General features: G+C 40.7%; 3 protein-coding genes across 8 annotated transcripts; 1 reads left to right on the plus strand and 2 right to left on the minus strand.

Moving 5' to 3' along the window:
- Positions 1-36: 36 nt before the first annotated feature.
- On the minus strand, positions 37-3,543 carry LOC114556680 (transmembrane protein 107). 4 transcript variants are annotated; one of them, XM_028579697.1, is made up of 6 exons: positions 3,506-3,543; positions 1,778-1,865; positions 1,593-1,660; positions 1,392-1,492; positions 670-766; positions 37-489 (listed from the first exon to the last, which is right to left on the minus strand). In XM_028579697.1, exons 2-6 carry the CDS (start codon positions 1,862-1,864, stop codon positions 420-422), a joined length of 423 nt encoding a protein of 140 aa, XP_028435498.1. In that variant the 5' UTR covers position 1,865; positions 3,506-3,543; the 3' UTR covers positions 37-419. The 4 variants fall into 4 exon arrangements, with proteins under 4 accessions (XP_028435498.1, XP_028435496.1, XP_028435495.1 ...); XM_028579695.1 differs by lacking the exons at positions 670-766; positions 3,506-3,543 and adding exons at positions 842-938; positions 2,498-2,843; XM_028579694.1 differs by lacking the exon at positions 3,506-3,543 and adding an exon at positions 2,498-2,842.
- On the plus strand, positions 2,177-11,584 carry trim46a (tripartite motif containing 46a). 3 transcript variants are annotated; one of them, XM_028579691.1, is made up of 12 exons: positions 2,178-2,825; positions 3,716-3,974; positions 4,488-4,638; positions 5,492-5,690; positions 5,776-5,922; positions 5,998-6,093; positions 6,614-6,867; positions 6,970-7,091; positions 7,195-7,524; positions 8,424-8,653; positions 8,788-8,855; positions 9,692-11,584. In XM_028579691.1, exons 1-12 carry the CDS (start codon positions 2,766-2,768, stop codon positions 10,137-10,139), a joined length of 2,364 nt encoding a protein of 787 aa, XP_028435492.1. In that variant the 5' UTR covers positions 2,178-2,765; the 3' UTR covers positions 10,140-11,584. The 3 variants fall into 3 exon arrangements, with proteins under 3 accessions (XP_028435494.1, XP_028435493.1, XP_028435492.1); XM_028579693.1 differs by lacking the exons at positions 8,788-8,855; positions 9,692-11,584 and adding an exon at positions 7,916-8,001 and having other exon boundaries at positions 2,177-2,825; positions 8,424-8,506; XM_028579692.1 differs by lacking the exons at positions 8,424-8,653; positions 8,788-8,855; positions 9,692-11,584 and adding an exon at positions 7,916-8,394 and having other exon boundaries at positions 2,177-2,825.
- A 7,065-nt stretch (positions 11,585-18,649) lies between these two features.
- On the minus strand, positions 18,650-24,483 carry slc50a1 (solute carrier family 50 member 1). The gene is made up of 6 exons (XM_028580430.1): positions 24,236-24,483; positions 23,881-23,958; positions 23,637-23,760; positions 23,362-23,523; positions 19,780-19,899; positions 18,650-19,655 (listed from the first exon to the last, which is right to left on the minus strand). Exons 1-6 carry the CDS (start codon positions 24,301-24,303, stop codon positions 19,548-19,550), a joined length of 660 nt encoding a protein of 219 aa, XP_028436231.1. The 5' UTR covers positions 24,304-24,483; the 3' UTR covers positions 18,650-19,547.
- Positions 24,484-25,308: the final 825 nt, after the last annotated feature.

Raw genomic sequence — 25,308 nt, forward strand, 5'->3', positions numbered from 1 at the left:
ACTTAAGGGGTTCCGAGCAAAAAGAAGACAACCATCAACAGTTTAAGAAAGAATTTGTTGAAAATGTATATTGGATTACAATAGCATTCTAAGACTTTGCATGGAAATGACAAATAGACTGAGAACAGAAAACCACATCGACGTTTACTGACAAATTAGCACTAGCAAGTGACTGCCTTTTCTTAATCTATTTCATTCCAAATGTATAAAAATATATATTTTTAAAACAATACGGACAGAGAGCGGCTTGTATATCCTTTTGTTTGTTGGTGCAGTGTGTGCACAGTTAAACAATGTTTCTAGTTCATTCCTCTGCACATTATTATTGAATCCCAGACCTTCTGTACCTACAGTATTTGTTGATACAGTGAGAAAGATGTCCACATCCACACTAATTTGTAGCATTTCAGATCAGTCTTTCACAATGGCTTCTTCTTCAGTCCAAAAACAGCTATAAACAGAAGAATCTCCACAAAAGCAGGTAGCACACTGGAGGCAGAGACAGACAGACAGAGATAGAAATGTAGGGAGCACCATGGAGGACAGTGACACACATGTATTCATACTTTATACTTAGTGATACTTCATTGTTTATAGAGACTCTCACTTTGGTCTCTGAAAACTAATACATGCATGCACATCAACATACTCAGACAAACACACACCAACCTGCAGGCGGCAAAAATAACCCAATATGTCCAGCATTCCCACTTCTCAAACACAAAGAAAGACAAGGATACAGATGCGCTGCAGTGGACAGCCATTGCTGGGTGTAATATCCGTCAGGGAAAAAAATCACTTTTGGAAAAATTAAAACAATATCAGGTATATGTAAACTAACCTGCAAATGGCAAGGATCCACCAGTAGATGTCACACTCCCACTGCTCAAATTGAAAGAAAAGCAGAGCAACTGAGGCACTGGCATGGACTCCTGTTGCTATAGTAGGCAAAGAGGCGAATACACAGGAGTTTGGAGTCATGGAATTATAACGGATGACTAGAATTACTTTTAAAATCATTTATCTCTTTTTACACTTTATATGTATAGAGAGATTTAATTTGACACCAATTTCAAGGCTCGTGTCGAGGCTGTCATCAATTCTAAAAAATAATTCCCATCTCCCATTCTTTGTCCAGGAGGCAGAAGTCATTGTACTTGCTACTCTCATCTCATGTCTTATATGTTTTTCTGCACAAGAGCCCCATATCAACATCTCAGTTGGCTTTGTTGTACAGTTGGAAGTGAAGTCAGACAGGAAACAAAGAGGGAGAGAGAAGGATATAACCAGCATCAAAGGTCCCAGTTTGGAATTGAACATATATCAATTATATCATCTTCATATATCAGTCATCATTAATGAGGGACCCACAGTATCAACGTAAAGGATACAGAGGAGACCTTGGCTGCAGTTAAACATGGAAACTCCTGAGAAGAACCCAGCCAATTCTATAGCAAACAGACCCAGGGTGACTGCCAATGCCACCACCAACCTGAGACAGAGAGACATAATTTAGCGTGTGTGTATACCTGTGTGTCAAGTTATTTAGGCTATTACTTTGCGTAAGTCTGCGTTTGTCAAATGTTTCTTACTTCCTGTCTTCATCGTCATACTGCTCTTGCGTGAAATCCAAAGGCAAGCAAGCCTTTACGTTGTTTTCCTGTAAAACAAACATTTGAAACAACTTATTATGAAAAACTGCATAAGTGGTTATAAAAAAAACGATCTTAAAACGAACCGTTTTTTCTTAATGTATCACGATACGTTAGTTTCTTACCCTCGACCAAAAGATTGTGATGACGATGACAAGGTGAGCTGTGATAGTCAAGAACCGTGCAGGGACGAGGCTGCTGACAGCCGACATGCTGAAATGCAACGTTACTGCAATTTAAGGATTGAGGTTAGCGTATTTTGCTCACCTAATGTAAGCACTTCGCTGCAGTCTGACCGTGAGGCTAACACAACTTATATCCAAGGTGAACAAAAACACTGCGCGACGTAAAACGCAGAAAAATGCGAACATATCGTTACAACTAATATTTAAATTAGCTTATATTACTACCAACACAACCAACTACAGATAAAATGTCCACGCTGTTAAGACGGTTGCTACAACAACCTACATCAGTCAGTGCATTCTTAATTACAGTCCGGTTTCACCAGAGACCAATATTCAAAGGATCCGGACGCGGACAACAATTGAGAGAGGACTGTTCGTGTTTTCTTACAAAACACTGCCATCTAACGGTACGACGAAAACTGGGCCATAAACAGTTTGGTATATGGACATGTTAGGAAGCATTAATCTCCGAAATTAACAACCAGGAGGTTTATTTTGACAAACTGAGCTGCGGTTTATCTAGGGTGTCAGAAGGAAACTGGAGCGATACGTTTGAAAAATATTTTAGTCTTATAAAAAAAAAAAAAGGATTATGGTGAAATATGCATTTAAATAAAATAGTTATAGGCTATTGCTGTAACAAAATACTTCCAATACCTCATTTAACACGTTAATCATTCCTAGGCAATGCGGGAATAGCCTAACCAGACCTTTCCAAATCCCCCCTCCCATCCTATGATCTACACCGAGTCGACTCGCTGCTTTTGAGACAAACAGCACAGAATCAGAGTGTGCGCAACAGCACACACCGAGCACAGAAAATCCCCTACAGCAAAACTGTTCACCAGTCAAGGCCCAGGGTCGCCTTCCCCTCGGTACGACTGCCCCAAGAATAGACTCGCATGGACGCTGGCATCGTGGAGGCATGGCAGAAGCGGAGTTACAAACCTTTACCTCTATCATGGACGCGTTGGTTCGCATCAGTGTAAGTATGACGCTCATTTTTATTACGCTATTTATTTCAACCACGTGTGCGTATTTTAAAAGAGACATCATTATCATCTTTTGTCCTCCACCTTCATGTATGATAACACAATTTAACACAACAATAGCTTTTCCCGACCCGTCTGTGCTGATGAAATGTGAGACATTTCTTCCGTTAGAGCATTATTTTGGCATCAAAGATAGGTTTGCTTTTGGGGTAACGCTCGAGCACTCTGGGTGGAAACATAAAAGCAAGGCCACAAATAACATATACGCAAACGTTGCAGCAGATAAAGCAGTGAATGTTTGGTGATTATAATCAACAAAAATATGTTGGCTAGCTTTAAATGCTTAGCTACAGGCCGCATCCGAGAAGGCAGAGCTGATGCGCGTTGTCATAGAAACGGGATGCTGCGATTAGCTTTAGTAGCTGTAAGACCGGAATAAAGCCTCCACAACCAGTAACACTTTAAAACTGAGAGCTATATATTTATTTTATTGATTTGAACATTTTTGCTTGGACAAGTGTCATACTTGGTTACCAAACCATGGTATCCAGAGCCTAGCTAATTCTACACCTGAAGTGTTCAAAGGGAAGATGAAGCTAGCAGACTTTATTCACATTACTAGGCTAACACCTGAAGTTAGGGAAAGGTATTTTTTCCTCCTCATTTGCCCTACCTTTGCTCTGTACATCCAGCATCAGCCTACATAACCAGTGTCTGCTGCAGCTCACTCTTGACTCCTACACATCTCATATAAAAAAAAAATTCCAGGTCACAGGAGGTGCAGAATGTAAAGAGCAGTGGAATCTTTATTTACTCTAGTGACTCAGCCTTTACTGAATCTGACTCCATACTCAGTTCTCTTTGTTGAATTTCTCCTCTCCAGTCCAACATGAAGAGTATGGAAAAAGAGCTGCGTTGCCCGGTGTGTGATGAGATGGTGAAGCAGCCCATCCTTCTGCCATGCCAGCACAGTGTGTGTCTGCTGTGTGCTGCTGAGGTGTTGGTACAAAGAGGTTATCCTCCTCCAGACCTCCCTCCAGAGCCCAACTCACCGGCCTCCACACCCAACACTCGCTCCCCACGACAGGCACGAAAACCTACACCCAGGACACCTGACCGCCTGGAACGGGTCCTCAGAACAGGTGGAAAAAGGATGTGGAGATTATGTGTGTGTGTGTGTGTGTGTGTGTGTGTGTGTGTGTGTGTGTGTGTGTGTTGGTGCAGCTGATGAGTATTTTAAGTGGCCTGGCAATACGCTTTGAAAATGAAACTGAATGATCTCAGCATTAACTTAGAGTGACATCATGGTTTGAAAATGCAAAGATGATGGCCTGAAATGACGGCAATGTCCTGTCAGCATCTGAGTTTCATAGGTGATGTAGCTGACACATCAGTGTCCTGCTGTGCATCCAGGGCTTTATGCATTTATCTCATTACTTATTTAAGTGCATGTAGAGCAAAGGCCACAGAGGCAGAGAGAGTCAAGGAGTCAGAAAAGGCAATAAGCATCTGTCGATGTCGATATATATATATATATATATATTGTGTGTGAGGGACTACTAAGAGCTCTTCTTTTTTCTCTTCTATCTCTCTATCTCTATCCATGTCTCTTTCTCCTTCATCTTCCCTCCTCTACACCTGCATCCTTTTCCCAGTGTGCGGGACATACCCAGGGCGGAGGCGGAAGGACACGGCCCTTCCCCCCATGTTGTTCCCGTGTTCTTCCTGTCAACAGGATGTGGAGCTCGGAGAGAAAGGCCTGACAGACTGCCTCCGCAACCTCACACTGGAACGTATTGTGGAGAGGTATATGTGCAAACACTATAGATACAGTTTATACTGTAGCAGCCGCAGGTACAGTCCGGTGTAGTCAGAGCTGATGCTGCAGGCACAAACATGACTTGTGGTGTGTTATTTCGTTTAACTAATTAACAGAAATCATAAAAAAGCAATCATGGATTTAGAAGAACTTTTTTTTTTTTACCAGTGAAGGCAATGAAGAAAGGCAGCGAATGAAGGGCTTAGTCAATACTGCTTTATAAATGAGACTGGAAATCATTCGCTGGAAGGAGTTTCAATAATGAATCCTTCTTTTACTCCTGATTTAAGGCTAACCCTAAGAGCAGATTGCAGGGACAGCTCAAAAACTGCAGTGTACTGTACGACAACAACTGTGGCAAAATGGTTCAATTTACCCAAAGTTATGTTGAGGAAGTACTTCTCATCCTCCTTCAATGTTAATCATCCTCTTCTCTTATCAGTTCAAATAGTGAAGATCAAAGTGAGAGGAGCAGCTTTGATAAAAAGCGTTCAGAGATGGGGAGAGAGAGTTATGGGGATTTGCAGTTTCCCAGTTTCACACGCAGCAGTTTGATGAGTGCAGCTGCTCCCTCCCCAGACAGTGGTTGTGTTGGTCAGGAAAGTGTGACGGTGCATGTTTTACTGCGCAGGATGCATTAACAAGGCAGCTGCTGGTGATGTATCCAGGCCAGGCTGTAAAATAGTCCTAACTACTAAAAAGAAAGCAGGGCAAACTCACATGTGCTCAATCTTCCCTTTGTTGACTTTTAAGGACTCAATCTTTCTTGCTTTCTATTTTTCTGCTGCAGAATTGCTTTAGCCCTGCCCTTATCTCCCTGTACCCCTGTGTGCCCTTTAGGTACAGGCACACAGTAAGTCTGGGCAGTGTAGCCATCATGTGTGGTTTCTGTAAGCCTCCTCAGTCCCTGGAGGCCACTAAGGGCTGCGCTGACTGCAAGTCCAACTTCTGCAACGAGTGTTTCAAACTCTACCACCCCTGGGGAACCCCTCGAGCTCAGCACGAACACATTCTACCTACCAACAACTTTCGGCCAAAGGTTAGTCTAGTTTTGTGTTTCGTGCATCGTGTACAGTAGCTTCTCTTCTATTGTCATTGTGCCGTAATCCTCTTTTGAGCTTCAGGTCCTAACATGCACAGAGCATGAGCAGGAGAGACTGCAGTGGTACTGCCGTAACTGCCAGAGGTTACTGTGCCCACTTTGTAAGCTCCGGCGTGTCCACCATGGACACAAAGTGTTACCTATAGCACAGGCCTACCAGGCCCTTAAGGTGAGTCTGTTTCCATTGTGTTAGGATCCGGATGTTAGCAGCCTTGAAATGTCAACGTTTGTTTCGGTCTTACAGGACAAGGTTAACAAGGAAGTCAACTTCATCCTGGCCAACCAGGAGACAATACAGATTCAAATCACTCAACTGGAAGCTGCCAACAAACAGATGGAGGTGAACTATCCTTTCTCTGCTTTGTCAAAGTATGTGTCACCTTATAGTGTGTACAGTATTTGTACAGTATTTGTTAGAGGCTCTGCTACAATATTCCGTTAGGTTCAATGGAAATGACCATCCCACGTGGCTTCTTGCAGGGATTCTTCTATCAAGATAGCAACACTCTGCTTTGGTCTACACAACCAATCATTCATTTTCTTTTGTATAACAGGCTGAAAGCAGTATTTTGTCTTGGAATTGGGAACTGACCAACAACACGCTGTAGTTTAGTGGTTGTTATTGTGCTTCAGAACAATAGGAATCGTTCCCCAGCCTATCCTGCCACTTTACTTTAACTACAGCTGCAACAAAAGGGACATGTTGAATTAGTGGGTCCTCTAGAGGCCTGGGGCTCTAGTGCAATGACACACTTACGTGTTGGCAATAGCTAAGACATGTCTCTGTGTTTGTCATTCTTAATCTGTCATTGTTTGTTTACTCAGCAGCAACACTTTCTCCCCACTCTGTCTCTCTCCAGGCGAACAGCGCAGTGGCTCTGCATCAGCTGACCCACTGTATCCGAGAGCTGGGAGCAGCTGTAGCGGAGCGTCAGGGTTTTTTGGCTCTGGCTCTGGAGGGATCCCGCAGAAGGAGGGAGGATGCCCTGTCTGCCCAGATCTCAGAGAGACAAGGCCTGCTGGAGCATGCGGGCCTGATGGCCTACACACAGGAGCTGCTCAAGGAGACCGATCCACCCTGCTTCGTACAGGCTGCCAGAGTCACTCACAGCAGGTAATATACACTTAGTCAGCTGAATCTTAAACTTAGGAGGAATTATAAAATTAGATTTTGCTTTCTGACATCTATTTTTTTTCTGTGAATCTCTCTCTTCAGGCTGGTGAAGGCGATAGAAAACCTCCAGTGTTTCTCTCCCTCTGCCGATCCATCTTTCAGACACTTTCACCTAGACGCATCCAAAGAGGTTAAGCTCATCCACAGCTTGGAGTTCATACGTGGTAGGCTCCTATGTTTCTGTGACATGAACCATTTAAAAGTGAAATCATACTTTATTACGGTAAATGAATGTAACCTGTATCTGTTGATTTGTCTCCTCTATAGCCCCACTGGCTCCAGTCATTGACACTCAGAAGACACTTGCTTATGATGAGCTGTTTTTGTGCTGGCGCCTCCCTCAGGACTCTGCCCCAGCTTGGCACTTCTCTGTCGAATACCAGCGACGAGCAGGAGGGGCTGCAGCCACATGGGGCGGCACCAGATCCCCTAATGCTTCAACCGCATGGCTGCGTCTGGATGAAGTGAGAGGGACCAATGCTGTGATTGATCGACTGCAGATAGACAGTGTGTACGTGCTCAGGGTGAGGGGCTGCAACAAGGCCGGGTTTGGAGAGTACAGTGAAGACGTTTACCTCCACACTCCACCAGCACCTGGTGAGATATGGACATCTATTATTTTACATGATCAATTTCTTTATTTTTACATTTTATTTACTACAAAGAAACAAACATCTTTCCATTCGTCTATAAACAAATGAGGCAATTCCTTGTTTCCAATGCAACTTGACTGGATTCATAACAAACATATGTACTGTAAATAGCTTTGAGAAAAAGTAATATGCCTCGAGATTGTAATTTTTTTGTATCAAAATTCAGAAAACAAGTTGGTAGCATTGGTAACAAAGAAAAAACTGTTGGCACATACAGTGTTCAAGTTGGATATTTTTCCAGTATTGGTGTCATTTATTCAATTGATTGACTAATATTGATTTTTTTTTCTCTCATCCCTTCATTTCCTCTATTCCCACTTTATTTTTTAATTTAGCTTCTGCACCAAAACTTCCTTTTTTTATTCCGCATTCCAGTTTCATCCCAGTCAGACTCTTTCCACTTGTGTCTTTCTTGCTACAGGTCTGTACTGCTCTTTAAAAAAATGATGTATTGGTCCTTTACATTGTCCATTGTTCACTTTTGCTGATATTCTACATAGTCATTCCTTCACAAAACCGGATCAGTGGAAACAATATGTAGATAGAGTGATTGTTATCTTTACTCTGTTTCTCACGTTTCCTCCTCCTGCCAAAGCCACTACATCCTACTTTTCCTCTTGAACACATTTTCTCTTGATCTGGCTCTTGTTATGTGTTCTCCTCCCACTCTTCTTTAGCTCTTTTATTCCATAATGCGTTCAGACTTGCTGTAGCCTGACTGTCCCAGCTTCAGGATCTAACCCCTCCTCCCTCCTGGCTCCTTTCTGTTACCTTCCTTGCCATCTCTCTCCCTCTTCACCCCTCCTTTCCTTTCTTGTATGCCTCCTTTTCCCATCCTCTCAGTGTTGAGTTTCTCCTTGGACTCACGATGGGGGTTGCACGCTGACAGGCTGGCATTGGGTAGAGGTCAAACCTACGCCCGCAGTGTGCCAGGCCTCTCCCTCCTGCAGGCCGCCAATCGCACACTCACTTCCTGCCACTTAACTTCTGACCTGCTGGTGGCCGACTTGTCTGTCACTCAAGGCAGACACTACTGGGCATGCTCTGTGGAGCCTGGCTCCTACCTGGTAAAGGTGAGAGGGATGCTTGTTGGTCAGTTGGTTTAGTATTACAATGCATTGTATATAGGGAATCAGCTTTAATTTACATGCTGACTCAAAATGGATGTGACCAAAGATTTCTGTCTTTCTGATTCTCTGTCTTGCAGGTGGGAGTAGGGCAGGAGGCTAAGCTACAAGAGTGGTTTCATCTCCCTCAGGACATGGCCAGCCCTCGGTAACTAAATCTCACTCTTAAATATAGACTAATAAATGATAACATAAGACCAATTTTTGTTTCTTATGACAAGTATAATGCACTGAACCACAAATGCTGATATGTATGGGATTGACCTCTTGCCACTGATTGAAAGAGCTCTTGATGATGTAAGTACATTCATTGACAAACCCCTATACAGAGAGTTAGGAGCCATGCCAGAATTGTTACTTTCTACATACTTAAAGCAGCATTAATTGATGGATTTTAATGGACTTTTGGCTACTCTGGGCAGCGGAACCACTGATAACAGTGGTGAGACTGATCCAAAAGAGCTGAGGGGGGAAATGCAGGGTCGGTCAAACCATACTTCCATGTGGGTTCATCACTTGGAGCAAACCTTCTCACTTTACATGTAGTCATTTGATATATTGTTCATCTAAAATATTAGATTGTTTTGAGTGTCTCATGACTACATGATCTGTAATGTCATAATCATAGTCTTCACACACTACATTTGCATAAGAACACAGCAAATATACAATATCATAGTATGTAGTACTTTAAGAGCTCCAGCAGAGGGTTCCAACAGAGCTATGGTTAGGTGTGCCAGACCCTCCTTCACAGCGCTGTGGAGGAGGGTCTGGCGAGTCCACACAGCATTCCGGGATGGGAGAAATTGTGCTCTGGTTTACTGGCATTTCTTTAAACCAATCTTCTACGTCTTGGGCGGTGCTAAGCGCCAAGTGGAGCCACGGTGCCACTGCAAAATAGCCTTGGGTAGGAACTTGTTTTGGTTTTTGCTTAGTTTTTCTTTTGTACAGTCTAATCATCTCCTTCCCTCTGCCTCCCCCCAGCTGTGACCCAGACAGTGGCCATGACAGTGGGGCAGAGGACGGCCAGGACTCTCCTCCCTTCTGCTTCCTCACAATGGGCATGGGCAAGATCCTGCTTCCTCAAGGACATGGTCACACTCAGAGCCAGGGGGACAGCCATAGCCATGGGGGAGTGCACTCCCACGGTAGCAGCAATAGCAACCTGCCTCACCCTCATACGGCTCCTCTGCCACCCCGACTGGGAGTGTGTCTGGACTGTGACAAAGGACGTGTCACCTTTTATGATGCCCACTCGTTGCGGATCCTGTGGGAGGGACACATGGACTGTTCAGCTCCAGTGTGTCCGGCCTTCTGCTTCATCGGCGGAGGGGCCCTGCAGCTGCAGGACCTTGTAGCCAATCGAAACATCGAGGAGCCGCCGCCACGCAGGGTAACTATCCAAACATGTGCAACAAATCTCAGCAAATAAATTGTGGTGGGACAGGAGTTCAAGGGCACAGTTCACTCAGCAATCAAAGTTTTTCTCCTGTCTGAGTTAAAGGGGGTTTATATTAAATGTGAGTTGATAATGAATTGCCTTGATCCTATGAAACTTTGATACTTGATTGAACTGTCACTGCTGGGTTACATTTTTCCTCTCAATATGATTGTTGAGAACCGAATATAAATATCTGATGTTCCTTTGCATTTGCACTTGGCCTGAATATTAAACCTCTCTTTTGGCTATTTTTGTTGTTGTTGCTTTTTTATCTTTTTAATTTTGCAATACTCATATAAAGATGGCTGAAGTAATTTTAGACTATGCAGAATTCTGAGTAAAACACCTTTATAACCGATAAAATCTGTTTGCAATGTAAGTAAAAATCTGCCCTCCTTTTACACTTGTCTTAATCTGTCCCAGAATGACTGGACAACAAAAGTTGCATGCAAGTGTGACTAGGATTAATAAATTACATATATGCAGATAACTGACTGTCACTGCGTAAAGCACCTCAGTACGTACTGTATGTCTAATTTTATACTGTATCTTCATTTTTTTTTTATGTAGCCTCAACAAGTGTTAACGATGTGTATATAATTTAGATTTAGAGAATGTGAATCTTCTCCAGTTGTTGAATTCTTAAGTTCTGCTGGCTCACGTCAGGATGACGTGTCTTGGTGTCTAAACAGTCCAAGGTGGTATTTTATATAGTTGCTGTTTTGCATTTCAAAAAGGACTTGTGTGGCATTTCGGCTGGGTAAACATGCTCACGGTTGCCTCAATGTTTTCAGAAAAGATATTAAAGTGAAAAAAGCTTCTGCAGAATAATGCTGACTTCATAACATGTGAATACATGCAGATGCAGAAATGCAGATGGCCTACTTGTCCAGTATTAAAGTGTGGTGTTTGAGTGATATTAATGATGAGATGTGATGTTAAAGGAAGTGGATGGATGAAGTAGGCTAATGAGAAGAGGTCTATTTTATGAGCTCTTGTTGACTTTTTTTAATAGATTTTGTTTTTGCTACTGCAACTGACAGTAGCCATTTACTTATTGACTAAACTGATTCAATGTTATATTTGGGGAATGTAAGAACCCAGTATTGTATCATTTCAATGCAAGAGATATTGTAATATTTTCAAATCTGTCTCCGACTGTATTTTGATATATAATATGATTTTCTGGTGTGTATGTATGTATATGTGAACTCTGGCTGTGACTGTAATGCTCTCTGTTTCTGTGTGTGTGTGTGTGTGTGTGTGTGTGTGTGTGTGTGTGTGTGTGTGTTGACGTGTCTAGACTCTACTTGTGTTACAGCACAGCACTTGAATGACTTTAGACTGTAGCATCAGAATCTCTTCATTTAGATTTCGCCTTGGATGGCAGAATGTTTCTATCATGTCATGAGAAAATAAATGACTGATAACTGTAACATGGAGTCACTCTGTGAAATAATAACCAGTAAATGCTGTGATGTCTTTCCCCTGCTATCTCCTCTTTTCTGAATATCACTCATAACTTGCTTCACCTGATACAATTAAATCAAAAAACCTTTTCATTAGTGCATGTCTTCCTGTTTTGTATGTCTGACAGGCTTTTAACTTGATTCACAGAGGACTCTCTTGGCTTTTATTTTCATCATCGCCGGTCATTTTCCCACCCTACAGCCAAAATGATAAACATGTTTTGGTCAAATGCAACAATCAGCTACAAAGTTGTCACATTTTAATTGATCGTAAACAGCAGTGTTCTAGAAAGGATGAATGAAAACAGACTCTCCTTGTTTAAATGTCATGGAAACACTCTCTCTGAGTGCGTGGGGCACGCCTGCATGTAAGGGCAAGTGTGCCCTTAATCACTTGAGTGTGCCAGAGCGGCATGAACAGGTAAAGTGGATTGTTTGTGCCACAGGGTTTAAATATAATCCACTTATTTTGTACAGAGCCAAGACACACCTTACAATACCATATACAGAAAGACAGCAACAGAAAGAGGCACGCTAAAAGCACAATAGCTGTATTATGTGAGCAGAAGACGAGAGGTGGTGGGGGTGGTGGGGGCGGTTCAGTATGTGAGCCAGTTGGACTGGTAGTAGTAGAACACTGTTTTAAGAAGGATATTATCACCCAGACAGTGACAAATAGTGACAAAGGTAAAGGAGTTTAGATATTGCGTAAAACCAGAATGGTTGTGCATTTGTCTTTGTCTTTTGACATCAACAGGGAGCTGTTGCAATCAAACCCAATGTTGGAGCTCTCTGTAAGTACGACCTGTCTGCTGCTGGAGTATGCAATAATCACAATGTACCATTAGGGGGCGACATTGTTTATACTTTGTTGATGTCCTGTGTCTTCTGTGAAAAAGGTTAGTCAGCATCAACAGGTGCATGATGTGTCAACACTGACTTGTCTGGTCACAAATCTGTGATGACTGGTCAGATATAAATTAAGATCTTACAGCTTTTATTTGGTTCCTCTTAAGTCAATCTTCGTGCTATATATTCTGTTACACCTGGAAGAATATTTCTCTCCCTTACCTTGTTCCTCTTTCTTTCCACCCCATACCATAAATCCGAACATTCAAAGTACTTAAATAGATTAAGTAGTGTATACTCAAAGTTTTAGAAAAATTTCTACTAACTTAATTTTTTCAAGGTGGTGTAACATGTTCTTCATTAACTTAAAAACATAACTTAAGACAACTATGGAAACTCATTGCCTTGAAAAAAGTAAGTTCAATGAACTTAGTAATAGTAAATTAGTGCAACTTTATTGTTCTGAGTAAACAATACTTAATAAACTTATATTTTCTAAGTGAACACAGCTTGTTTATTCTGAGTAAATAACACTCAATAAGCTTAAACTTATTAAGTGAAGACAACTTGTCTATTTTAAGTAAATGACACTTAATTAGCTCATGGTTTTTAAGTTAATCAAGCTTGCTTTTTTAAGTAAATACTTAATTAGCTCACATTTTTAATATAATTGTATAACTGAGTATAACTGAGTATAACTGAGTAACTGTTAATTTTAACAAGTTGACTTTACTTAAAAAATTTATGCAAACTCATTGCCTTGAAAAAATTAAGTTCAATGAACTTAGTAATGGTAAATTAGTGCAGCTTAATTGTACTGAGTAAACAATACTTAATAAATTTAATTTTTTTAAGTGAACACAGCTTGTTTATTCTGAGTAAGTAACACTCAATAAGCTTATACTTGTTAAGTGAAGACAACTTGTTTATTTTAAGTAAATGACACTTAATTAGCTCATGGTTTTTAAGTTAATCAAGCTTGCTTTGCTGGTTCAGTTTGAACCAGAAAACAAGTCAGTAACATTAAGTAGTGCTCACTTAAAAAATGTGAGCTAATTAAGTATATACTTAAAAAAAGCAAGCTTGATTAACTTAAAAACCATGAGCTAATTAAGTGTCATTTACTTAAAATAAACAAGTTGTCTTCACTTAATAAGTTTAAGCTTATTGAGTGTTACTTACTCAGAATAAACAAGCTGTGTTCACTTAGAAAATATAAGTTTATTAAGTATTGTTTACTCAGAACAATAAAGTTGCACTAATTTACTATTACTAAGTTCATTGAACTTACTTTTTTCAAGGCAATGAGTTTCCATACATTTTTTAAGTAAAGTCAACTTGTTAAAATTAACAGTGTAAATCAACTTTAATTATAGTGTACACAGGATACAGGTAGCTCATTTTCAGTTCAGTTCCATGACAGAATCCATCAAAGTTCTGCAGTGTCGCATATGAATTACACTTTATATTATATTATGTTATTATAATTTGCTACTACTACCTAATGCATTTTCACCACACATACAAACAGTGACAGAATACAGAGAGAAAACCTCCTACAGAACAAACTACATTAACACCACAGTGGTCCCCACTATTACTATTAACACAAACTTTAAATCAAGATGTGCCATTGAAAAAAGCATTTTTACTAAGGTGTTATCTCTAGTCCTAATTACACATACTTGGGGCTCTGGTGGTTGCTTTATTTCTAAGCTACAGCTCAGTTTACATTTGTTTACCCGACAGAACTCCTCCCCACAAAAGTTAAAGGAGAATTCCGGTCGATTGCAACACGTAGCTCTGTTGTTTGTAAATGTGGAGTGCTGTCAGTAGCGAGAAAAACGAAAACAATCAGTGCTGCCTACATCGTGCTAGCCTCCTGCTACAGTTAGCACCCAGGAGGCTGAAACAGGGCAAGTTTTAAACGTGCTTTTAGTCTCTTAACATGTTTGAAATGTCATTACAAGTGCCTGCCCATGAGAAGTGATTCCTTCCGAGTGAACACAGTGAATCTGACTGCAGTAGATGTGAAAAAGATTTGTGCTAATTCAGTTCTGTTTAGTTCCTGTGTTGATATGGCAAGACGAGTGCTTCGGGACCTTCTACAAACTACAACACCGAAAAGAGATACAAAAATATTTTCAAAAATAGGCATGTGCTTATTTTTTAAAAGTAAATGCTGTGTACACCTAGCAGGAGACAAGTTATAATTGAGGTAAGTTTGGAGACCGAAAATCGACCGGAATTCTCCTTTAAGCCTGTGTTTGTCTGTGTGTTTGCACGCAACAGATTTTTGTAATGAAGCATGTTCTTGTAAGATGATTTAATGTAGGAGTTCATCGGTTGTCAGAGGATAAGAAGCAACTAAACTACAGTATGTAACAATAATGAGAAAAACCTTAGAATCTCAATGAATACAGATGACGATGGAATAAAATATATTTTACTTATGCTGGCTCCCAAATATTTCATGTACAGTATCATGACGTTTTTTATGAAACCTGTCGATTGTTCTGAGTAATCTGGGATGAAACCACTGTATTTGAATAGTCAATAAAGTTTTGTTTCATATGTTGGAGTTGACAGAAGCAAAAATGCTGAGCGCCATGCAGAATAAGTTCCACACGCAATGAGATGTAGCAAACTTTCAAATGTGCATACAGTGCAGGAAGCTGCAGAAATGTTTGCTAATGCAAGCACAGACTCCAAGTCCCCTGAACAGCTGTGTCTCCTGTCTTTCCTCAGCACCTCTGCACATTACAGCGGACGTGTATGTCCTACGCACGCACGCACGCACGCACACATGCACGCATACACACACACACACACACACACACACACACACACACACACACAAACTTCTCCGCCAACATTTCAGCCCCCAAGTAACTTTACATGTTCCAACTATGGTCTACTCTTTTTCTGTCTGTAAAACTGTCAAACAAAATGGATGTCTGCTGCTCGCAGAGGTTTGTGAACATCAACAAGAAACATTTTTGTGTGTCAATTCACTGAAATCTACATACACACACCCATGCAATCAAATCCAAATCAACTTTACATGGTTGCAATTCAAAACACTTCCATGTACACACAAATCCACCGCATGTGTGAGTTCTGGATGGATGCCAAAGTGAAAAAGCATACACAAATCCACCGCATGTGTGAGTTCTGGATGGATGCCAAAGTGAAAAAGCATGATCAGACAGGACCAAATGCTCCTCACGCTCTGTGAGTATTTATGTGTGTGTCATTTTTAGACTAGAAAAAACATTAACTTTCCATTAAGTCCTCAACTGTACTGCACCACCTGTTTGGCTTGATTTTTTATTGTATTCTTTACAACTATAGCCTGCTTTGTGGCTGTATTTACTATACTAAGTATTAGAAATGATTTATAGAACATCACCAAGAATAAGAATAAGTTTTAGTTTAATGCAAATGTATTCATTTAACTTTAAATGCTGGTAAAATTAAACTTTGTGCTTGACACATGCAATGCTGTTGTTGGGTCCAGTGTGTCAAAGGCAGTTTTAGAATCTCTAATAGGATACCTGAGAAATGATTTATATCAAAGGTGAAATGTGTACAGTATGTTCATTGGTGCTGACAGTGTTTTGGTCCATAGGCTGTCCTTTGACAGCTTAATGACTAGCTGTCCACATACATATCACTTCACTCACTGTTCCTATTCTGAAGGGCGGCAGAAGCAAAAGGAGGAAGAAGAAGGGGAAGGAGGAATCTGGGAGATTGATGAGCCAGGGCATACTGAACCACACAATACAGCCCTCAGGACACACCGGAGGGTTGTGTGTAAATGTATTTCCGTACAGAGCAAAGGTCTTTCAGCACCAACTGGTGATAATAAAAGAAGTCCCCTTCTTTATGTGTGTGTATGAGAAATACACAATGCAGCCCATCAGCTGTGCTCTGAGGAGGAAAAAAAAATGCTGATTAGAAAAGAAAAACAAAATGTGAAGGAGCTGGTAAAGCTGGGAATAGAGAGCCACTTGCTACCTGCAGCACGCGACTCCTACATATATATATATATATATATATATATATATATATATATATATATATATACCTACAGCAGCAACTGCATTTACAAACAAGGGAGTGCATGTATATACATGCATATCAATAAAAAGCTATGATAGAAAGCTTCAGTATAAATGTTAATAGGGGACTTCTATGTGTAGTCATTCAGTGAAATCTGCTACATATCAAAAGGGCTTGAATGTGAAAAAGCTTGTGTTGCTCCTCTCTCTTCTGCCTATAATATATATATAAATCTCAGACTGACTGACAGTTATACGAGACAGACCTGATTATCAGTGCAGGTTATCTGAGTGTGGCTATTTTATAAGTGTAGGAGCAGGACTGCTGGACCATGTCATTTTGGTTGAATGAAAGGTGAAGGAGAAGATATATTGAGAAAGAGAGGGTGTAACAAGATATGAGTAAGATATATGATTTGCAAAAAGATTAAAAAAAACCCCAATGAGAAATAAATAAAGTATATTACAGTGTGTGAGAAGAGGAGATGACCATATGAATAATTAGATAAGGAGGATGGCAACGGAGACGGCTGGGAAGGGTGAGGGGCTGACAGGAAAACTGAGAGAAGCACATTCCTTCTTTCCCTCTTGTTCTCTTCAAAACAGCAGCTGGGACAGGTGTGCTTTTACTGATGGCAGAAAGTGCAAAGGCTGCTGACTGCCCCCCAGTGTGCTGTGTGTATTCTCTGTGTTTATATGCTGAGTATGCACACTGTCTGGCTGCAAACTGCATGTTAGCAAAGACTTTGTTGTGTGTAATTATGAGGGGAAACAAGACCCATAGATCAGAATTTGCCCATAATGACAAAAATAGACATCTGAATGCGCACATGGTGTTTGTGGGGGAGAGATTGTGGGAGTGTCTTTGTAAGACACAACATAGTGTACATACAATATGTGTATGCCTTCAAGGATGTGTGCAAAGAGTCAGCTTGTGTGTGTGTGTGTGTGTGTGTTTAAGGAGACAGTCTCTACTTCAGGAAACAGAGGGATCCTGTTTGTGAGTTGTACTCATTGTTCAGCTGATTACCCAGCACCCCCTACTCCTCCATACACACTCATGTACACTATATACGCCCTGTGTCACTATTTGGCTGTTGAACAAAGACAGACATGTACACATCAGCGTATAAGGACTGTGCTTTGATTTCCTGCCTAACACTAACTAACCACATTGTCTTTTTACGAAGCCGAATGAGGGGTGTGTCCGGTCAGTCTATCGGACTCCTTGTCCCTCCAACCATATTGTCCGTCTCTTTTCTCTAGAAGAATGGACAACACCCAGTGCTTCCTTTTCTTCTCCTGGACTCATTTACTATTATTTCTTGGTGCTAATTAGCTAATGTTCGCATGCTAATGCCATAAATTAAGACGGCGAACATGGTAAACATTTTACCTGCTAAACAGCACGTTAGAGTTGTCACTGAGCATTAGTATGCTGATGTTAGCATTAAACTCAAATCACCATTGCACATAAGTACAGCCTAAAGCTAGCTGCTAGCGTGGCTGTAGACTTGTTTTATTATACTCATGTTACAATAGAACTATACAACAAGCCAAACCTAAATTTCTCCTTGGAATTCTTTTCTTCTTTCTTTTTCTTCTCATCTCCTGCTCAAATGTGTCACATTTTCTTTCTTGTTCCCTCTTTCAATTGTAGCTCATTTTATCTCTCACCTCCAGTCCTCTCAGCTTAGTCTTTTTTCTACGTAACACTCAATTCCAGCACAATACTGTGTTGTGTCTGTGTTCTCTGTCAGGGGCAGGCTCTTTGAGCTCAGGAAGAGAGGCCAATGTAACACACACACGGGATGAGAACCTCTGGCGTAGCCTTTCCCACCACTGGCCTCCCTGTATCAACACACTTGCACAAACAAGCTCATTCACACTGCTGCACCATCAAATAGGCTTTTGTCTCTTCTTGCACAACCACCACAATCACACACACACTTATCTCCACACATCATCATGTAAGCTCATTACTGTGTCCAAAACAAAACCTCCAGCACAAATCTTGCTACTTCAAAGGGTTAAGTGCAGCTTTCTCACTTTGCTGAGCCAAATACACTGTTCATGTTCACCATGTTCACAACTTAACAAGCAATCAGCAAATAAGTCATTGATAGTTATGGTAAAAATGTATTTACAGGAAACCTTTAAAGATCTTACATCCATTACAAGTGAGTGAGTCAGCACTGAAGTCAGCTGTTTCATTTGCATTACATATGTCCTTATTACAGATAATGAGGAAACAAGCAAGGCTCTATCACCCATGACAACCAGCCACCAGAAAAATAAATATAATTCATTCTTGCAAACAAACCCTATGGTTAATTTATTTCCTTATTTTATTTGATCTCTTATATGATTGCTTATAAAAATAGCAATACAAGTAGACAATGTCTGATGTTGGACATAAGCCAACATACACATTCTGTATCAAAAAGATAGAAAACAATTCTGAACAAATATAAGTGTATACATTACTGCCACTGATATGACTTAATATTCTGTCTGCACTGTGAAACAGAAGCATGAGTACCAACTCTAAAGAGATATGAAATCATCATTGCCACATCAGGGGAAAAAAATAAAAATAAAGAAATCTTTGGCTAGTATAAGGTGAGGAATATTAAATCCAATTCACTAAATTGTGAATAGACTGCAAGTCTCCTGACATGTTGGTAGATCAGCAAATGCCATTCATCTTTAATGGCAAACAGGATCTAACAGAAGGCACTTGAAGGACATGGAGAGTTTAACAAATAACTGCAGAAAAATAAACTGTTGAATCAAAGAAACTTTTTTTGAGTAACCGATATACCTCCCTGAAATGACAACAAACACAATATATTATCTCCACTTCATCAGTGGTGTCACCCAGTGACAGTTGGTTTCTCTCCACTGTCTCTCTGTATATTAAAAATACAAGACAAGCAATGGATCGCTGCAGCCCTTGATTGAGTAAACAGATCTTTCATCTCTTTTCATTTTCATAACCGACACCCCTCACATCATCATATCTGCATAGACTTAAAGGAAGGTGAGCTTTGATTGACAGCCGCAAATCTCCAAAACAGATAAAATCTTATGAGGCTGGTGAAGATCCCAGGCATGTTTGGAACCTGGAATAAACACAAACAGGGACAAGAATTAAGGATACTAGCTTTTATTTTAATTAAAAAAACAATGTTGAAAGACTTGGTTACAGGGGTGATTCAGGTGCACACAGTATTCACTGTGTCTTACCACAATATAGGAGTCGTTTAGCTGGAGGCCGTACAGCACCCAGGAGGTGGAAGTGAAGAAGGTGGCTACAGTCAGAGGGAAGGACAAGCACTGCACATCACCACTTCGCACTATCTTGACCTGAAAAGGGAAGAGATAAAGAGGAGGATAGAAACAATCAGTTAACAAATAAAAACAACTTTAGAGCTGCTTTAATTAAAATGTATTTAATTGAACGAGTCTACAGCCATGCTAGCAGCTAGTGACAAACAGAATTACCACGACTCTGCAGTTCCCCCCCATCACTACAGAGCAATTTAGCATCTGAAGGCTGCAACTTCATTGTTTTGGGTTACTTTCATTGCACTCCTCTTGCCCCGCATGCAGCGGTTTTCAGCACAAAAAAAAAAAAGAAGATAAACCCAATGTACACTACATGCTCAGCAATAAACAGCAGAGAGACAAAGTTAGCAACGTGCTGACGTATAACATAACAGAGAATTTAGTAGCTAAGGAGCCAGATATTTCCCTCAGGAGTTGGTGAAGACCAAAATGTTGTTTCCAGCTTGTTCTGCTGCCTCCAAATAAAAAAAAACAAAAAACAAATAAGCAGCATTAAGGCCATTTTACAGTTGCCGCATCCAAGCTTGCGCCCGCATCACTCAATTTTTTTAGCAACGTGCAACAAAGTGGAAACAGGAAGCCTGAACGAGCTCGAGGGTAACCGGATGCCAGGACTCTCAGAGTGACTGCAAGTCTTTCTTGTAAACTTACTGGGTTAAGAGTGGTTCTTTTATGGTGAATGAAAGGCTTGATCCGACAAAATAGGTCATTGAATCAAATCAAAGCACAGACGGCAATGCTGCTGCCAGTTCTGCTTTTGTTTACTTTTTTCTTCTTCTTCTAGTCCATAGAAATAGCAAAGACGGTAGCCTTTCGTCATTAGCGCCAACTCTGTTCAGGAGAAGACTAGTGTCAACTAGACAACTAGTGTCGTAACCAGTGTCGTATAAACAGTTACGGCGCGCCCATGACGTCACACTGGCGCTCAACAGGTCGGTTGCGGCTAGTATACCACACGTTTTAAGGTGCCGGTATACTTCAGCAGAAGTGCTTGTCAGATGGTCAAACAGCTTCTGAAATCCTCTTATCCCCACACACTTCCAATGTTGGAATTGGAATAATAAGTGCCAACATAAAATTATGTAAAATGTAAGGAGAAAAACAGAATGTAACCAAGGGGATAGGGCACAAACAGACAGAGAATGAGAATAACAGGAAGACACAGATGAGGGAAAGAAAGGCAGGAAACTGACTGATGGGTCATTCGGGGCTGTGAGGCAGATGGAGGGAAGGAGACAAACAGGATAGTAGACTGAGCGACAAGATGACAAAAAGAGACAAAAAGGAGAGAAAACAGGGGATTTATTCCTTCACTGGTAAATAACTGCACGTGCAGAGTTGACATGAGGCAGCGGAGGTACTCCGACACTCAACTGAACAGATTCTTCCTGCTGTCTGTGCAGAAGTTCAGTGAGGCATACGGTCAGAAACAAAGACTGAATGTGCCATTTACAGTTGTGTCTGTTGACGTGAATATTGTGAAGGGTGTATGAACTGTGACACACTCAGTGCTTAGAAATAACAGCCTGCCTAACAACTTCATTTGCATGTTGCACAGTAAACATTTTTGCTATGAGGGTTAGGGTGGGCATGATTACTCGACGATCGATAATTGATTATTAAGAATTTCGTCGATCACGTTCATTTGTTATTGATTACACTAATGCTGGTTGCGTTGTGTGTCTTGTGTTTTTTTTTTTTTTTTTTAAACGACTTAGTTGACTGCAAACACAGAGATGCTGTGTATAAGTACAACACGGCCATGACTCAAATGATGCAGCTAGCCTACCACTAAACAAAGTGCATCCGACCCTGGTTATGTCGGTGGCGGCCGTGGTGCATCCTGCTCTGTCTCAACCTAGCATAAACTCGGTGTTAGCACGGAGGAGCTGCGATGCACAACGAGCAGAGAAAATTACCCAAGGGACCTGCAAGTTCATTGACATGGATATTGGAACCAGCATATCACATTCTGTCACGACGTACCATCACCAGACTGGTAGAAATTCACTACGAAGAACGGAATAAGGTTCCCCGGGCTGGCCAAGTTAGCGCGGAAGTAGGCGACCTGTGCATCCCGGCAACGCGGCTGTTTTGGGCGGCTGGACTGACGGTCACCAGGTAGCGGTCGCGACTGACCCCAGATCATGTCAACATGCTTATCTTTCTTAACACAAATCAGTAGACTGGTGCAGAAGTTGTATCTGAGTTAGCCTACTTGTTATTTTTTTATTAGGCTTTGCCCGTGCCTTGGATAGTTTTGAGTTACACTTTGACAAAACCTGTTAAATCTAAGTATTATTATGTTTTTGGTTAAGTTATTATTTAATATGATTCTTTTTATGTATTATTTTGGAACAAACGAGGGACTCTGTTTAAGAACGCCGGCTCGCAGCTGCAGGTTCTGCTGCTTCAAAGCACCCGCACCACAGCGCATATATCTATAATCTATATCTATAACCTCCAGTTTGATTGCCACAAGTTGTTCTTGTAATTAAGATCTCATCGAGGAAAGACACGCTGTATTTTTGTATTTTCATTGTATTTTTAATTTATAAAAAGTTTAATAAATAATGAATTTTAATATAAAATATTAATGATTAATCGATAGTTAAATCTCCTGATGATCGACTAAGGAAATGTAATCGAATGCCCGTCCCTAATGAGGGTACTTTTCCCCATTGTGGATTGATTGTACAGCTCTGTGGTGCATGTTTTCCACATTTTATCTTCAGTGCTCCTCAGCATGAACAACACAAATCCAAAGTCTGCACTTAGAAATGCAGACAGCTGTCATTTGACAGTTTTTTCTTGGTTTTAATGGGCGGAAAAGCAGCCATGATTAGTTGAATGACTGCCTACACTTTGAGCTGAGTAATAACTCACAAACCTCATTGCTTATCCTCTTTTAAAAAAAAATATTGCATGATATATAAATAACATTATTATCGAGATAAAAAAGCAAGAGATCTAAATTAACAAAAATATCTTATAAAATAGGATATGGCTGATTGGATGAACCATCTGTCTATCACCTATGTTGTTGATAGACGGGCCAAATCAACCAATCAGATCCACGAAGCGTATGAAAATATATTATAATACTGGATTATAATTAGTTATGCATTAATGTGTTCATCACTTTAATGTTGCACCTTGTAAACGTGGAGCTAATTTTAATTAGTTTATATACTGACAGGTAGCTTGTGAATTTCCCCCAGAGACCAAGAAAGTTTTACCCCTCTCTTAACCTATAATAATACATCATCATTAGTTGTTGATTATATTTGGTATTATTAATCTGAATCTGCAAACTAACTAGTAACTTAAGTTATCCAATGGAAGTATAATATAGAGTATCATATATATATATATATATATATATATATATATATATATATATATATATATATATATATTTCTTATATTTTTAATTTGACTTTTCACATGCGTTTGTCTGTAATGCATGTGAGCATGTACCAGGTCAGTGAGTGGGGACAGGTACATGCTGACGGTGATCACGCTGCAGGTGAGGCCCAGCTGGCTAAGCCGAGTGTCTCCCTCAGGAAGAAATGTGGTGAAGTAGAACCAACCGCAGGTCAGCACCACCCCTGCCGCTAGAGTCTGGACCATCACCAGCCTCTGAAACAAACACACAAAAACATATAGAGGTGCTGAGAGACAGGCATGTGCACAAAGCACACTCAAATAATGGATCTGACGCGAGTGGCCTCCATCTACGATTCCTTCCTGACCTTCTGTTTTGTGTAGTGGAGGTACACGATGATGTAGAGGATCTGGAGTAGAGCTCCGATAATGTTTACCAGGACTATGGTCTGATCGTTCTTCAGAATCCCATAATACAACCAGCCTAGGTTACTATGGAAACAAGACGCACATTAGATGTGCAGACCAGGACAACAGGAAAAACAATGCTACTAAATAACTGATAATAGTGAAGGATTGCGCGCGCACGCACGCACACACACACACACTTACTTAAGACATGTGGTGAGGAAAGGGAGAAACTGGATATTGTCAGCATTTTTTGATTCTCTCATCTTCTTCAGGTCGGTCCTAGAAGCACACATGGGCACGGCACACACACACACACACACACACACACACACACACACACACACACACACACACACACACACACACACACACACACACACACACACACACACACACACATTAGTGGAGAGAAACAGTCAACACAGATTCCTTCACAAGTTAACGTTACCATCACTGTGGCTGTCAGAAAACTCATCTTTCTGTCCTCACGTTTCCGACCAACCAAGTAACAGGAAGAAATGAGAATGGACCATGACAGATAAGCTATTCAACTTACAGTCCAGTCGAGAACATCCCGACCGTGAACACGATGCAGGCCCATGATAGAAGCTGCAGTAAATCCATCGAACAAGAGAAGACAAGTCTTACACACTAGCCGGTTATGTGTCTCACGTGCAATGTCTGCTTTTAAACACAGATGCTTAAATCGCATGCAATTAGACATGGAAAATAACTACGCGGATGTATCGCACTGCATTATTTCCGTGTTTGCAAGGGATGGATTTGCTCCAATAGGGTTCTGAAACGAAAGTGGACGTCGCGTGTTACGTCATCACGTTGAAAGAATTTGGAACGTTCAGTAAGCTTTGAGTTGCAATTTTTGATTTTCTTGGTTCTTGTTTTAACCAATCCTTTGTGAGATCCCAACCTTAAGGAAATGCAATACTACATTGCTGGAGTACTCCTTTAACAGAATAGGAAATCAGAAGAAATACAATTCAGACTTGTTGGTCTTTCCTTTGTTCTTGTGAATAACTAGATATTGTTACATCATCAAATCATAAGGCCCCCTACAAGTATTCCAGTTAAACAATGTGATAAGATAAAACGTCACTCACTTGAATTTGTTGAATTGGCCAATATTTCACAAGCAGACAAAGCTTTGTTTTAAGGGCTCATAAGTCAAAAAAGCTGGAAACCACTGGTTTATATCATCACAACTTTTAGGAGGAGAATCTTCTTTATTTCACCATTCTTCCAGTTATTCGCCAAGTGTTACAGACAGATACTGTGGGTTTTCAAAATTTACAATGCAATGATTTTACTGTTTAAAATGACAATCAAAAACACACTGTACTGGGGTGCATCAGTGTAATTTGATTTATTTAATTCCATATATAATTCTTCAACTAGTCAGTGGACCATTCAGGCCACAGAGTGTCATTTCATGGCTATTACATCCAGCATTTGAAATGAGGATTCATATTTCAAGTTGTAAATTAGAACCTTAAATTACCGCCGCCTTCCCATTTGGCAAAGTTCAGGTGAATTTCATGCTAATCATCTAAAAAGTGCTTATTAACTTACCTCTCTTACCTCCCCCAGCATCAGGGAGCCTCTGATCAGCCG

The sequence above is a fragment of the Perca flavescens genome, chromosome 6 (genome assembly GCF_004354835.1).
Source record: "Perca flavescens isolate YP-PL-M2 chromosome 6, PFLA_1.0, whole genome shotgun sequence".
NCBI classification, from domain to species: domain Eukaryota; kingdom Metazoa; phylum Chordata; class Actinopteri; order Perciformes; family Percidae; genus Perca; species Perca flavescens.

What these genes read in the sequence shown, in the direction of transcription:
- slc50a1 (XM_028580430.1), bottom strand. Translation starts at nt 24,303, where the DNA reads ATGGATTTACTGCAGCTTCTATCATGGGCCTGCATCGTGTTCACGGTC. An exon ending in TTCCTCACCACATGTCTTAA is followed by an intron (nt 23,761 to 23,880) that starts GTAAGTGTGTGT and finishes TTGTTTCCATAG; the next exon opens with TAACCTAGGCTGGTTGTATT. An exon ending in TAAACGACTCCTATATTGTG is followed by an intron (nt 19,656 to 19,779) that starts GTAAGACACAGT and finishes TGTTTATTCCAG; the next exon opens with GTTCCAAACATGCCTGGGAT.
- LOC114556680 (XM_028579695.1), bottom strand. An exon ending in TCACAATCTTTTGGTCGAGG is followed by an intron (nt 1,661 to 1,777) that starts GTAAGAAACTAA and finishes TTTGTTTTACAG; the next exon opens with GAAAACAACGTAAAGGCTTG. An exon ending in TATGACGATGAAGACAGGAA is followed by an intron (nt 1,493 to 1,592) that starts GTAAGAAACATT and finishes TCTCTGTCTCAG; the next exon opens with GTTGGTGGTGGCATTGGCAG.
- trim46a (XM_028579691.1), top strand. Translation starts at nt 2,766, where the DNA reads ATGGCAGAAGCGGAGTTACAAACCTTTACCTCTATCATGGACGCGTTG. An exon ending in CTGGAACGTATTGTGGAGAG is followed by an intron (nt 4,639 to 5,491) that starts GTATATGTGCAA and finishes TGTGCCCTTTAG; the next exon opens with GTACAGGCACACAGTAAGTC. An exon ending in CTGCCAACAAACAGATGGAG is followed by an intron (nt 6,094 to 6,613) that starts GTGAACTATCCT and finishes GTCTCTCTCCAG; the next exon opens with GCGAACAGCGCAGTGGCTCT.